Source organism: Epinephelus fuscoguttatus, linkage group LG15, assembly GCF_011397635.1.
Source record: "Epinephelus fuscoguttatus linkage group LG15, E.fuscoguttatus.final_Chr_v1".
In the NCBI taxonomy this organism is placed as follows: domain Eukaryota; kingdom Metazoa; phylum Chordata; class Actinopteri; order Perciformes; family Serranidae; genus Epinephelus; species Epinephelus fuscoguttatus.
Window position 1 is genome coordinate 21,689,172 of NC_064766.1, and position 14,825 is coordinate 21,703,996.

At 39.7% G+C, this 14,825-nt stretch overlaps 1 protein-coding gene across 2 annotated transcripts in view; it reads right to left on the reverse strand.

The window, feature by feature from the left end:
• Positions 1 to 12,700: 12,700 nt before the first annotated feature.
• The window catches only part of LOC125901708 (1-phosphatidylinositol 4,5-bisphosphate phosphodiesterase delta-1-like), a 28,570-nt gene continuing 26,445 nt past the window's right edge, over positions 12,701 to 14,825 (reverse strand). For both annotated transcript variants that reach the window (XM_049597569.1, XM_049597568.1), the window contains exons 14-15: positions 14,290 to 14,439; positions 12,701 to 14,060 (exon numbers count right to left, since the gene is read on the reverse strand). In XM_049597569.1, the coding sequence (XP_049453526.1) occupies positions 13,969 to 14,060; positions 14,290 to 14,439 (242 nt within the window). In that variant the 3' untranslated portion in view covers positions 12,701 to 13,968. The remainder of the gene's footprint in view (positions 14,061 to 14,289; positions 14,440 to 14,825) is intronic.

Here is a 14,825-nt window from a genome sequence, read left to right on the forward strand (position 1 = left end):
CGTCCCTAGTGCATCTCCAAACTCAGAGCAACAGCAAGCCATTACTTTGGCTCCCTGAATGTTGATGTCACCTGTAGTATACCTGAAACTTTGTCGCGCTCTCCCCGTCAGAGTTCCTTGCTCGCCCGCTGTATGTTAGGAAGAGGTGTTGGGCTGCATTCACACCAACTCCAGCGATGAGCAGCAGGGTTGTGTGGCGATGTGGGAGTCGGGCGTGGGAATCACCAGAGGCTCCATGATACGACATTATCATGATACTTAAGTAACAATACGATATAAGTGTGATTTTAAATGTTTTGTGATATTGTGATAGATTGCGATTTTTTACCATTTTTCAACTGAAACTATCCACAGAGGAAGAATTTATCGAAATTATCTAACACGATAAAGCTTTCAGTCTGTCCATCTCACTTCAATCTTCTTCTTTTTTGCTGCAAAATGAATCAATTGTAGTCGGCCACGAAAAGATTGATTTGTATTTGCAATATTGATTAATATTGCCATGCAAAATATCGCAACCCAATGCTGTATTGATTTTTTTCCCCTGCCCCTAGTGGGAATGTCACTCAAACATCACTTGTGGAGGATGGAGAGAATCTCCTCATGTCGCCGACTGGGTATTTGTCTTCGCTCATTTTTTCATGCTGGCTTAAAAGATCGATTGAACTCCTTGTGGTTATCATTACTCAGTCCTTCCAGGATTTCGTGCTGCTTTTAGGATCGTTTCGACATGCGAAATGCCTGATTTCACTGCAGCTTTTTTTTTAACAATTGTGATTCATGTTGCGACATTCTTTTATTCACTATAATTATTAACTATAGAAAAAGACTTAACTTGTTCCAGTGAACTGCGGACATCTCTCCAGTCTGATTTCCTGTTGTGCGATTGCCCATGGGAGCTTGCCATTTGGTTGCGTTTCTCCAAAAACAGAATCTGCTTCAACTTTTTGCCGCAGGCCGCTGTGTTTTTTCTTTTCCAGCCGCTCCACTGCCGCCCCACCGCTGCTGCTTAGACACACTACCCTCACTGAAATGAATGGGAGGAGTGATTTGGTGTGAACGCAGCCTTATAAGATGATCTTTCTCCATAATTGTACACAGTTGCAAAGGTATACCTTTTGTTGTTTCAAACTGGCTGGGATCTTACAGCAAATGGGTCGAGTGCCATGTTTTTATGTTTTTTCATGAGGTTAGTGTCTTTAGGGAATATAGGATAGTGTCGGATCGAGTCTGGACAGAGTTAAAATCACACCACTTTCTCCTGGTTTGGTCCAGCGCTGGTGTAAAACCAGTGGAGACGTTGTGTGGTATTTATCTTCCCAGATTTATTTTAACTGCTCTTCACCTCAGTGCCTACGTTTGAGAGGAGCCACGCAAACCGAATGCTGCAACATGAGCTACCATGGCAATAACCTTTTTTGCGGGGAGTGTTTGGTTTGGGTGTCTAGAGCACTTGTTAAGGCAGGCCTGGTTCTCACAGTGACTTTTCGTGTTCATATGAACCTTCAAACATTTTTTTTTTCATATGATTTGATCCAAAAACCGGACATACACATATAATTTAGTCTTAGTCTTTTTAGATTTTCTTTTTTTTTTTTTCTTTTTTCTTTTCAAAATGAAAAATACTGAAACAACTTGAATGTTGCTCGGTCTATTTCCGCAGCAACAGCCAAACAACCCTGTACAGTGAACTACATTGCCATAGTTAACAGCTTGTGTTGTGGACGAAAAGGAGGACGCCTTCCAAACCTACAGATGGGTGCTCAGTCCTGGCTCATCCAGACAGCCTCCAGATGTTAGGGGCCAGCTCTAAATGGAACACTACTGGGGCACTGCAAAAGGACTGTGAAGAACCTCACCATGGCATTGATGCCTTACTGCCTGTGGAGGCACAAAGCAATGTTTCTTCATTAATTCCAACGTTACATCCACACGTTTTAGCATCGTCTCATTAGTATTTTCTTATGGAGCGTGAGGAAGGTGCATGTATGTACTAGACCAGTGGTTCCCAACCTTTTCTTTAAGCCCCCACACCCCTTCATCAACACCATCCGTCAGGTCCCAAATGTGTTCAGTAACTGGATGTTATTAAACTCAATTCACAATATTTTTTCATATAGTTTCTTTACATTATTGATACATTATTTTTTCAGCTGTCAATATTTGGATTAGTTTGGTCAAGTGCTGGATGTTTTGCTTTGTAACCATTACTTTTAGCCAGAGGTGTGGACTTGAGTCACAAATTCAATGACTTTAGACTAAAATTAAATCAAATAAGACTCGCAGTTCGACTTGGACTGACACTCCTTTTCCATACTCATGCTGGCTTGGCTTGGTTTGGTTTGACTCGGCAAGTCAGGCAAGCGCAGCAGTGATTTACATCTCAGTTACTGCAGGGATACCTGTTGAAGATGTGTCTTTAACTGATGACAGCTTGTCATGACTGATGACATTTTACAGCAGAGGAAAGTTTACCTGTTGGAGCTGAGCTGTTTGCAGAGGTGCAGTCAGGGCCTGTTGTCTGCAGCTCTTCATCAACATCTCACTGTGGTTGATTCCGATTTTACTCTTCCTCCCTGCGCTATTAGTAGACTTGTTTTTATTGAAGAAAAGCTGCTAACAAAGTTCCCCTGATTTGGTGATAAATACATTTCATGTCTGATAGATTCTTCACAGTAAAAGTCCCGTGTTATTTTGTTATGTAAAAGCTTTTATTGTGAAGCTGCAAAATAAGGAAATGTTGGGTTTTCATCAGCTGTAACTTAACACGACTCCTATACGGCAGTATATGTCAGTAAAATAAAGCAGATATCTAAAGTAAGAACAGGACATAGGAGGGAAACTAAACTCCGAACCACAGAGATCCAGTAAAAAGCTACGAAAATACTGAGAGCTGACTTTGAAAAACGCCTTTCTCTCTGGTCTCCTGCACAGACAGATATGAGTAGAGTCCAGCAACACTTTGAGGGGTAGAAGGCAGGTTGTCAGGGATTGGCTGAGGTCTGCGAGAAGTCACAGCTACCCACTTTGAGGCAGGCAAGGCCGGCTTTTGGCCCTAATCCGGAGAAGGTCCATCTCTGGCTTGGCTTGGTCCGTGCTAACTGGTAATGGAGAGACAAGTTGGCGCAGCGTGGTTTGACGCAGTACTGCCAGAAGTGGTAGTGGAAACAGGTTATTTAACACCAATGACTTGTGACTTCTTTTAGAATCGAGCCTTTTGACTTAAACATACAAAACACCTTCCCTCAAGCTCAAAGATAATTAAAAGTGTGTGATGAAACAATTAATTTCCCTTTATTTCCGAACTCAGTGAACACCAGCTCTTTTCATTTCCAGAGTGTTGATTCTTAATTCCCCAAATCCACTTTGTTTGAAGAATTGCGACAGAATCCAGATGAGTTGCAAGAGAGAACCATGAAGAGCAAAAGTTGTGTTACCGAGAGACAGTTGGAAAAAATTATACCCAAGATAAAGTCATTTGCAGAGAAAAACTATGTAGTCATCCACAAAAAATTAATTGCAGTATGTAAAGTGTGTGGTTCACAAATTATGGATGGGTTCCAACAAAATAGTTAACAAATAAATACAAATTTTAAAAAAGCATTTTTTATTTTTGTGAATATATTAATACTGTTGTTTAGGACTTCAGACTTGTCTTGACATGCGACTTACAAAACTATGACTTGGTCCCACCTACTTTTATTAAGCTAACTAGTTGAACTGTTTATTATTTTTAGCTACTTTTAAGCATTTACACATCACTTTAAACTGTTGTAGAGTTCTCTGCTCACTACATACTTTTTTCTTACTCTCATTTGTAGAATGTTGTTTTCAAGTTTCAGCAGACTCAATATATGGGTATATGTCTTTTTAAAGTTTCTTATCAAATTATTTAAATCTTTTTAAATTAGTTGAGCTGCATCACTATATTTTCATATACCCACGCCCAGGAAGTGCGGCAGGCTTTGAAGCCAATCTTCGTAGAGGGCAAACTAGGCCCCAATAAAAGCCGCTCAGCCTTGCAGCCAATTTCTCCCAGTGGCCATTTGCGGTATTGCAGCGACAAAAAAACAACAACCTGCGACCCAAAAAGCATTTTCCCCACAGACCACCATTACATCACAGATCATTTTTTGGCTGCTTAGCTTTATTGGATAGAATAGTTTCAGCATGAAAGGGTTTAGAGATAGGAGATGACTTCCAGCAAAGGGCTGTAGGCTGAGATCGAACCTGAGGCCCCTGCAGCAAGGACATTGCCTTTGTATATGAGACGGCTGCTGTGCCCACTAAACCATCGGGTGCCCCAGACCATCATTATAAAAGAGACATCTTAAAACTGTTGACAGGACACCCTGAACTTTGAACAAGGACAATTGTTTATCTTTCCATTATAAATTTTTGATCCATGGTGGTTTTATTTTTGCAAAACAAAGTGATTTAAAAATCCATTTACAATATAAGGTCAGTGAGCTGAGCGGGAACTATACACTATTGTGCATATTCAGTGGGCCACATACCGCAGAAGTAAACCTGCATGCTTGTCAACTTTTTGGCGTTTACACCAGGTGAACAACTCCATTGGAATGAATAGCAGCCATCTTGGTGTCCGATATCAACCTATCACTAAAAGCTATGGGCCAAATAGTATTATGACTTCTGGTTGCGTCACATGATGTCACTGGACCCCAAAACACTTTTACCCAATGACTCCGATTGTGAAAGACGTCTGTAGTAGATAGATTTTTATTTTTTAACGTCAAAACTCGACTCGTTTCACTATCTGGATTTGATCCGTTTGGTCTGATAACATTTGGAAAGTCTAGAAGAGACGATTAAATTATTTTATCTTAATGCAAGTTGGCGGAGTGCTAATCTCAAGTTAGCCGCTCGGTTTGCTAGCCTCTCTAGAGCACTTGCTGTATCAGCCCAGTGATGCGGAAGATCTGGGTAGTTTTATACCCTGCAAGTTTTTGGCTTCTCGCGCCACTGAGCAATTTTCATAGGAACGAATAGGGCCCTGCCTCCAAAGCTATATCAGCTTCTCTATACATCCATGCATGTACCCCCTGGTAACCGCAGACGTACCCCCTACAGGGTACAACTACCCCTGGTTGGGAATCACTGAACTAGAGCATATATGGTGAGGCTGTGGTGGTGCCATCAAGGGATTGTACGCTCCACTATTTGCTCTGTTGCTTGGTTTATGGGTCATGGTGTTTTATTAAAAAGACCTACACTACTTCATAATTTCCAATATATTTTATTTATTTTTTTTTTTACTGCTGCTCCTACAGGCGTATTGAAATCTTTCCTTTGCATAAGCATTTGTGTTGGCGGTGAGCGTTCAGCTCCTGATGATGGTTTCAGTGCAATGTCCTTTTTTATAAGAATCATTTGGTCGACTCTTCTTAACCTCTCAATGATTACCTTTCTCTGAAAATGTTGTTTGTATCATTGTGATATTTTTCTACCTACCTTTTGTCAGTATTTGGTTTGAGAAGTTAGCGTATTGCCTATTGTATCCAGCTTTCGTTCTCCACGTCCTTTCAGATCTGTAACGTCCCTCTCTTGCCTTTTGGTAAGAATTCTCAGTCAGGTCTCGTCTTTCTGATCAGGGGTCGTGCGTGTGCGTGTGCGCGTGTGCGTGTGCGTGTGCGTGTGTGTGTGTGTGTGTGTGTGTGTGTGTGTGCTTCCTAACAGTGTATCACCTCACTCATAATTACACATTCATCATTTTGTATTGATTTAACACCAAAGTTCAACAACACTTGAGTCACTGCTCTTTTTTCTTTCTTTTTTTTTTTTTTGGTGAGGTTGTTCACTTTTTTTTTTTTTTACCACTTGTCGGTTCGTGTTGGTTTACTTTGAGTGTCGGCAGCGTGTTGTCCTCCTGAGCATCAGTTTTCTTTCTGTCTATAATAAAAAGCTTCATTGAAACTATTTTGTCATGACTTTTTTTTAGGTTTTCTTAAATTCAGTCGATGATATGGTTCATGACTTAAGGCCAAAGATCATCACTTCAAATTGGTGTGATTGAGGTTTCCACTGTGTGTTCCTGATGTGGTCGAATAACTCAAAAAGTCATGAGAGCAAATGTTACTGTGTTCTGTTAGTTTACTGTAAAATATACTTTCATTTTGCCTTTAATTTCCTTACAGCCATGTCACAATAAAGCACATTTTTATGGAGGAATGTTGCTTGTCTTCTGTCAACAGACTAATGGTAAAGTGTTTTACTTGGCCTAAATGAGCCGGCAGATTGTGTTATCGGTCGCTTCCAAAAAATGGTAGTTAGATCAACTAACTTTTAGCTACTTAAAAGATAACTTTGGTATTTTTAAATCTGGACCTTATTTCTCATGTTTTTGTGTCTAAGTGATGAATGGGAACAACCATTTTTGAAGTTGGTCCAGTATTTAGTGAAATGGGCTGCAATGTAATGCCCATTTACATCCACTAAAAGTGTTTGTTTTTGCCAGTTTCAGACTGTTGTTATAAGTGTCTGACAACATTATGGAAAGGATCCCTACAGAGATAGACTTTCTTGTTAAAGAGTAGGATCCTTTTTGTTCAACTAGAAACAGCCCCCGAATCATTACCACCAAACCCACCAGGCTGTGTTTACATAAATAGTCATTTTATCATCGTAAAACACACTTGATTCAGAGTCGACAATAACATAGAATAACTCACAAAAGCCGTCTTTGTTTCAATTTCCACTGTTCCAACAATCACCAGCTCTGAGAGTTAGATGTGAAAATGTGCTGACTCTATACACGCTAAAATTACTGTTTATTTAAACGGAGTCTGGTGTATTTGGAGATAGCAGTTTCAGGGATGTTTCTGCTTAAATATAGAGGATTTCACTCTTTAACAAAAAGGTCTATCTCTGTCGGGATCTTCTCCATAGACCCTTTTTGGGGCCGACATCACAAAGACGTCAGTTTGTTAGCTGGAGGCAAAACACGACTCTCCACCACAGGGCTGTAGGCTACAACGGAGTCCTCACATGTCATCTTGTTGTGTTATTGGGAGCCAGAATAGGAGGAGTCATGGCTCAAAACTTAAAGTTTATCACATATAGCTGCCACTGCCGGTCAACAAAAACAAAGACAATGATGGTTAAATGTGATAAGACCAAAGGACTGAATGGAGGCGCAGGTGCAGCGCACACTTCATATCAGGTTAGGGAAAAAGTATTTCCTGTTGTAGGGATCAATAACGTTATGTGTATTAAGGGTTATCATGTCCACCTCATCAGAAACTAGGGAGGTATTAAGAGGAATATTGGATTTTCCTGTAACGCTAAATTTTTAGAGCTTAAGCTAACGTTAGCTTCAATAGTAAAACAAACCGGAGGAAACTGTTCAAGTGTCGTCCTCCTTTGTAAGACTGGCATAGTAATCGACCACAAAGCTTCCTGTGACATCATCCATCCACTGAGTGAGAGCATACGGGTCGGCCAGTCTGGTCCCGTTGGTCAGTGTTTACTTATTCAAGTAACACTCACGGTCCCAGAGTGAGTGACCTGACATGGTGCGTTCGTAAATTCAGTCTGACGCTCTACACTAAAATGAGACCCTGTTGGTCGAAGAAACAGAGCATTATATTTCTATATGAATTAATGAACGGTTAAGTTAATCACACATTCACCCCGCTCAGTGCTCTGCTGCTCTGTCTCCCTAGACAGAGTGCCCAGAGTGCGCTCTGCCACTGCATTGCTCTGGATTACCAAATGGTGCATTGTGCGCTTCGACACTCTGAATGAGTATTTCTGAATTCACCATTCGCATCATCTTCCTCCATTGTCTAAAACAAACCAACAGAACTTCCTAGCTAGCGCTAACTAATGTCCGTGGAGAATTGTTTTGCCTCCAGCTAAGCCCCGCCCACCAAAAAAGGCATACTGTTTGCTCACAGTAAAAAGGTCTATAATGTTATTAGATACTTAAAATAACATTCGGAGCCTGTCAGTGGAAAACAAAGTACTTTTGGTGAATGTAAACAGTGCACAAATACCCAAGGTGGCTGCCAGCTGCGGCACACTCTCTCAGTATCACACCAGCCTTGAAAACTGTTGTTACCATTCGTCACATAGACACAAAAACATGAGAGAATAGGATCCAGGTTGAAAAATACCAGTTATCTTTTAAGAGCAGCAGGAACAAGCTGTAAGCACAAAACTGACACACTGTTTACTTTGATATGGTGAACTTGTCAGCTCACAGTTGCCTGTTTACACATTCAGCAGGTATGAAGCAACATTAGCATTAACTTGGAGTCGTGTTTCTGTGCACCTGATAAATGTTAATATTTACTCTACTGTTAGCTCTTTATCTCTGTAGCTGCTAAATGCTTCACCAAGTTCACTAGTTAGACTTTAACAGTGTCTGCTGTTTGGTGCTGAGCAGGTTGTGTACAGCCGAGTTTCTCTGAAAACAGCTGCCTGTGGTGAGAGCACTGGTGGAATATAACTGAATACATGTACTCAGGTACTGCAGGGTACTTAAGTACAATTTTAAGGTACTTAAGTACTTTGACTAATTCCATTTTAGGTTACTTTATACTTCATCTCAAAGGATACTTGTATAAATTGTGCTTTTGCTTCACTACATTTTTTTGATAAATTTAGTTACTTTACAGATTCAGATTAAAACAGATTATTACCAGCAAATAAAATATATAACAGGAGGCTATACAGCAGTTTATGAAGTAATACAGATTAGCCCCACTTTTAACAGCTGCAAAGTAAATGACTATACTACTAAAACTACAACTACCACTATTCCTGCTATGACTACATCTTCTACAGCTACTGCTAAAACTACTATTACTACTAAGACTACTATTGCTACTACTTAAACTACTGCCATGACTGCTCCAACTACTATTACTGCTGATGATTCTACTGCTATAGCTACTGCTACATCTACTGCTTGTGCAACTAAGACTACCACTGCTACTACTCCTATGACTACAACCTCTACAGCAACTGCTAAAACTACTACTGCTACGACTCCTGCTGCAACTACTACTACTACTGCTGATGATGATACTGCTACTGCTACTGCTAAAACTACTACCACGACTAATCTTACTATATAATGATGAAAACTCTGTCTGTGTGTCTGTTCGATGTTTTTCTCCTCACTGACTTGGTCAATCCATGTGAAATTTGGCACAGTGGTAGAGGGTCATGGGAGGATGCGAATGACGCAGTATTACATCAATTGGCCAAAGGGGGGCGCTATAGCAACCGATTGAAATTGCAAACTCTGAATGGGCATATCTCATGCCCCGTATGTCCTAGAGACATGAAACTTTGCACAGAGATGTCTCTCCTCATGAGGAACAAATTTGCCTCAACAACCCATAATTTCCGGTTATATAGATTTTCCGCCACTTTGAATTTTTTGAAAAACATTTAAAATCGATCTCTTCCTAGGAAGTTTGACTGATCTGCATGAAACTCGGTGAACATAATATAGGGACCAATATCTAAAGTTCCCTCTTGGCAAAAGTTGGAAAACTTACTAAAACTGAGCTTCTATAAGGCAATGAATATTGCGGAGGGCGTGACTCATCACATAAAGGTGTATAACATCTCAAGGGTTTCACCGATCACCACGCAACTTTGTAGGCATATGACCACACATAATCTGAGGGGACCCCTCCATTATTGACCCCATCAAACAAAATGGGGGTGCTAGAGAGCTAATTTCCTATCTAGGCCTAACCGCCATATCAGTTTTTACTAAACTTGGTAGATATGTAGAACAGGACGCCTCAAGGTGACTGGAGAAATGTAACTCTAATTGGCAACTGGGTGGCGCTATAACAACAGAAAAATGGCTAAGATGCAACAGATTGCTGTGGCTGCAATCATACTATCAAATTCACAAAAACTCTGTCTGAATACATTGCTCTTCTTAATGGGTTCAACTGACTATTTAATCTGCAATTTCCTATTAACTGTATCCCAAACACACACCATGTGAAACTACGTGGGCAACTGTGCACTCAATGAATATGGACTAGTACTACTATTATTACTACAACTGCTACTACTACTCCTGCTATGACTACAACCTCTACAGCTACTGCTAAAACTACTGCTACTACTACTACTGCAATTACTGCTACCACGACTACAGCTACTTCTACTGCTGCTACTACCACTGCTGCTGCTGCCACTACTACAACTACTGTTTCTTCTATTTTTACTGCTGCCGTATGGACAACTTTTTCTACTACTGCTACTACTGCTGCTCCTTCTTGTACTACTTTTACTATTGCTACCACTACTGCAATTTCTGCTACTACAACTACTGTTACAACTACTGCAACGTCTATCACTGCTGCTACTGCCACTCCTGCTGCTGCTGTTGCTACCACTGCTCCTGCAACTACTGTTTCTACTTCTGCTGCATCAGTGCTTCAACATTTCTTATTTCAGCCCTCTCAGTTAATTTTAACTTCTGACAGTATTACAGTTCAGCTTCCACCTTTTCTACCAATGTATTTCAGCTCTTAGCATTTTTTGGTAAAAACAGTTCAGCTTCCAATCCTGCACGTTTTACACTGCAGCTTCCTTTTTTTCAGCGGTGTAGTCAGTGCATTCAAGCTTCTTTCAGGCTATTTTTTTATTTATATTTCTGCATTTCTGTGTTTGGTATCCGTGTGCACTTTCTGCAGGAGAAGCATTTTCTAGTTCATAATAATTATTCTCCTTTAGCCTCACAGTTTTAGCTTTCATATAACTGCTCTTATTTATGCTATTGTTTACATTTATATATTGCACTGAAGCATATTTATCGATTGGTGGTATGTGTGAAACACTTTGGTTTTTATGTGGAGCGTAAAAATGACAAATAAAGAAATCGGAATCTGGTCTGATCTATAATATGTGTAGGTTTTGTCTCAGCTTTAGGGGGCACATATGAAACGGGGGTCTAGGGGTCCTCCGCCAGAACATTTTGAGCATCAAACCCTTAATTTTCTGCATTTTGGTGATTTTTTTACACAAATTTGCACCTTTTCTACATCAGTTTATGTCTTAACTGTCAGTAATTGTCAAAATAAAAGTGCTCCTCTTCTTAAATGTTTTTATTGTTGAGGATGTGTCCCCTGTGTCGCCCCTGAAACCTATGCCTATGAATAGCCTACTTTTACTTTTGGTAATTTAAATATATTTTGATGCCAATACTTTTGTACATTTAGGGACTGTTCTTTATTTTATCAGAGGAGGGGGTGGCTGGGGTGTGACTTTGTATTTTTTATTATTTTATTTTGACCCTCCCTAAAGCTACAAATACTTTTTCTTGAGCCTCCCTGAGCGACTGGAGGAAAATGCATGACCCTCCCTCCACAAAATACAACCATTTAAATTTGTATGCCCCTCTCCTAAGCCAAAACAGAAATCCCTTTCCAGTGTGTTAAAATTATTTGACACGCTCCATAACACATTAGTCAAAGGCCATTAAACCGATGAGCTGTGAGTTCATGTGCATCACCTCCCTGACTTCCTCCTGATTGTTGGACTGACGCACTGTGTAACGAAGGTGTGTCAATCCAAAGTTCACCAGGTTAATGGTTTTATTCTGTGGAAAGTGGCTCAGCCTCACACAGCTCTCTTTCTTCCGGTGTTCACAAAGTAAAGTGGTTCACAGAGGTACCTGGTTTTGCTACTGTTTATCTGTGATGCTCCGAGCAGCTGAAACAGCCTGAGGATCTGGGAGCAGCTGCAAGTGTTGACAGTCTTTAAATATAAAGTTAAAGCCAATACATTCAGCCAGGCTTTAGATAAAGATGGTTTATAGACATTAATTAAATTATTTTATCCATTTACTTATAGATTTCAAATATATGTTTTTAATTATTATTAATTTATTATATAATATATATTATATAATTTACATTTATTCATTATTTATTATTATATTATATATTGGTTTATTTATTTTGTTTTTTCTTTTTACCTATTTTAAACCTTTTAGTTGAGCTTTTATTCATATTCATTATTATAATTATTGTCATTGTTATTGTTATTATTATTATTATCATAGCTTTTAAATATTTGGTTGTATTGTTTTTATGTTTGGTCTTTTTACTATTTTCTCAAGTTTTAGGTCTAGTTTTTATTTAATAATTTCCTTCTTCTAGCTTTTAAATATATTGTATTATTTTTATTGTTGTCTTTTACATCTTTTTTCAAACTTTTATTATTATGTTTTTAATATTTTTAACATTTTCATTATTTCAAAATAATTTTATTTTATAGTATTATATTTATTGTTTTGTCCCTTCATTCTGTTTTTTTTTCTAGTTCTGTAATATGTCATTTTGTTTTATTAATATTACTGTTATTATAGCTTTTAAATCAATTTCAGTACAACTTCGTCATTATTATTGTCTCACCTGCATTGGTCTAAAAATTGTTTGTCTTTCTGATCTAATCTGCTTTCAGTCCCCTGTGAGGCAGTAGGCTAGTATTGTTAGCTTTGTTGTATACCTGTAAGTAAGACAGGTTATTAAATACCATTACAGTTGTAACACTTGGTACCACGGGACGAGAAGCCCCAGGATTATTAATTAGGTTAATATTACATGACGACAGATTCACAGTTCATCCACGTGGACTCTTCAGATCAGTCAAACACAGTTACGTTCAAAGTGCTGAAAATGAAACATTCAGACAGGTGTTCATGTTTAAAACTTTTATCTTCACCTTCATTTACAAAAGATAAAGTCATGATGATGTCACATGAAAAATAATCACACTTGATGACTAAAATGACCAATGAAGACAAAGCATGCTGTTTTCATGTTGGCTTACATTTCTCCGGAATTCATAAAATATGATGTGGATAAAAAGATTTAAATAGACGACACATTAACTGACCAGAAATGAGGGACACGAATGATACGCCATCGCAAACTGAACGTCGTATAACAGTAGTGCAACTCATACAAACCAACTGACACAGTTTGTCCCTGTAATGTGACTCATGGAGCTTTAGAAAGTCAAACAAACCTAGTGTGTATGTACAGCGTTTGCATGCATAAACCCACTCCCAGTACAGTTCGATTCCAGCTGCAGACGGAGTTCTTTACTTTGTCGACCCTTGAGAAGAATTTGGTCTTTATCTGACTTTTAAAGGGACAGTTCACCCCCAAAATAAAGACACATATTTACGTTGGTCCCTAGTGAATCGTTAGGGAAAACTGAATCCCTCTCCCCCTAGAGACGGCTAGGCCACACTGCCCGCATGAGCAGTGTGTGTCTATTGCAGATCCTTTTGTTTTTTATTTCGGTGCCTGTGTGGACAGGTTAGAGCAGCCACACTGCCCACGTGAGCAGCATCACAGACTTAACACTTCTTGTTTCAAAATAAAAGCCCTCTGATAACACTTCTGTCGACAGGATCCCTTCATTTGTAAACAAGGCTTTTTTGTTGTACAATATTGTCATGACCGTGTTGTTGACCGTGCAGCGGCTTGCAAGGCTCCATAAATTAGTGAAGTACCTGCTTTTCAATGTGGAAATACAGTAGTTAAAACAGCAGGCAGCTCTGCAGCAGCAACGCCGTCTGTGTGAACACTACAGCAGTTCAGCGAGGTAGCTGTCACGCATTGCTCACGCAGGCAGTGTGGCTCAGGTGTTAGAGTAAATGCTATGTCAGACTGAAGATAGAAACAAATGAAACAAGTTGATAGTCCTGTCTGAAATCAGCAGACGTCTCTACAGCTGATATCTCCAACACTCAGTAACTCACACCAAAACAACCTAGACTGATAAATAGTACTACAGGTAAGAGGAAAAATGTGAACTGTCCCTTTAAAAGGCTGTTTAAACTAATCGTGAACTAAAACTACAGAGCAAAAAAAAAAAGTAATTAAAAACAGCTGAATGTGGCTGTGTGATGGAGGTCCTTGTGTCCTTTAGAGGTACATGGCAGTCGGTGACATCTCACTCAGCATCAAGGACCATGATGTGTACGAAGAGTCCAGCTGAGGGGAGGACGTCTCCGTTCTTACTGAGCAGAGGGACATGTCTGTATCCTGTGTGGGAGCACAAAGTGGTCGCAGTCAGTGATTAGAAAAAAAAATGAAGAGCTCTTTGTTTGTTGCAGAGAGTGAATTCAGTTCTCTATGCTCGACCAGATAGTTCTCGTCTCTGTTCATTTATGAAGTGTGAAAACAAGGAACTATCAGTGGTTTGACATCATCAAGTTACAGCGAGGACAAAAAAAAAAAGGACATTTTGCAGTTTGCCTGTTGCTGAACATACCCATTTTTAAGCTGTTGAATGGAAGCGTGTACTGCCCGACAAACTCATTGTCAGACGTGGAGTCGTAGTCCTCGACGACGAAGCGCACCAGTGCCAGGTCTGGTACATAAACATCAAACTGGAAGTTTTCATTCCATGATGGGTTAAAACCTTCAACAGAAAAGAAGAATGACGCCATCAGTAACTTGGTGTATCATTCATTTCTTTGACCTGCTCCTTGTGCTTCAAAGGCTCCCCTTGTTTCCCAGAATGCATTTCAAAACAACCCCCAGAGGGCATGATTAGTTGTGTGCAGCTGTCTGTTTTATAAAGACAGAGTCACAGTGAAGGCAGAGCAGGACTTTCTCACAGTAAACAGGAAGTTACAGTCTTAAGGAGGATTTATGCTTGTGCATCAGCTCTATGCAGACCCTCCCCCGTAGCCTACGCATGTGGCCTACGCTGTTGTTAGCATTTGTACTTGTGCGGTGGTGTGTCTGTGTCCCTCTGTTACACCTCCAAAACACTAGTTAGCAGCGGGGTTTCTGTGAAGTTCT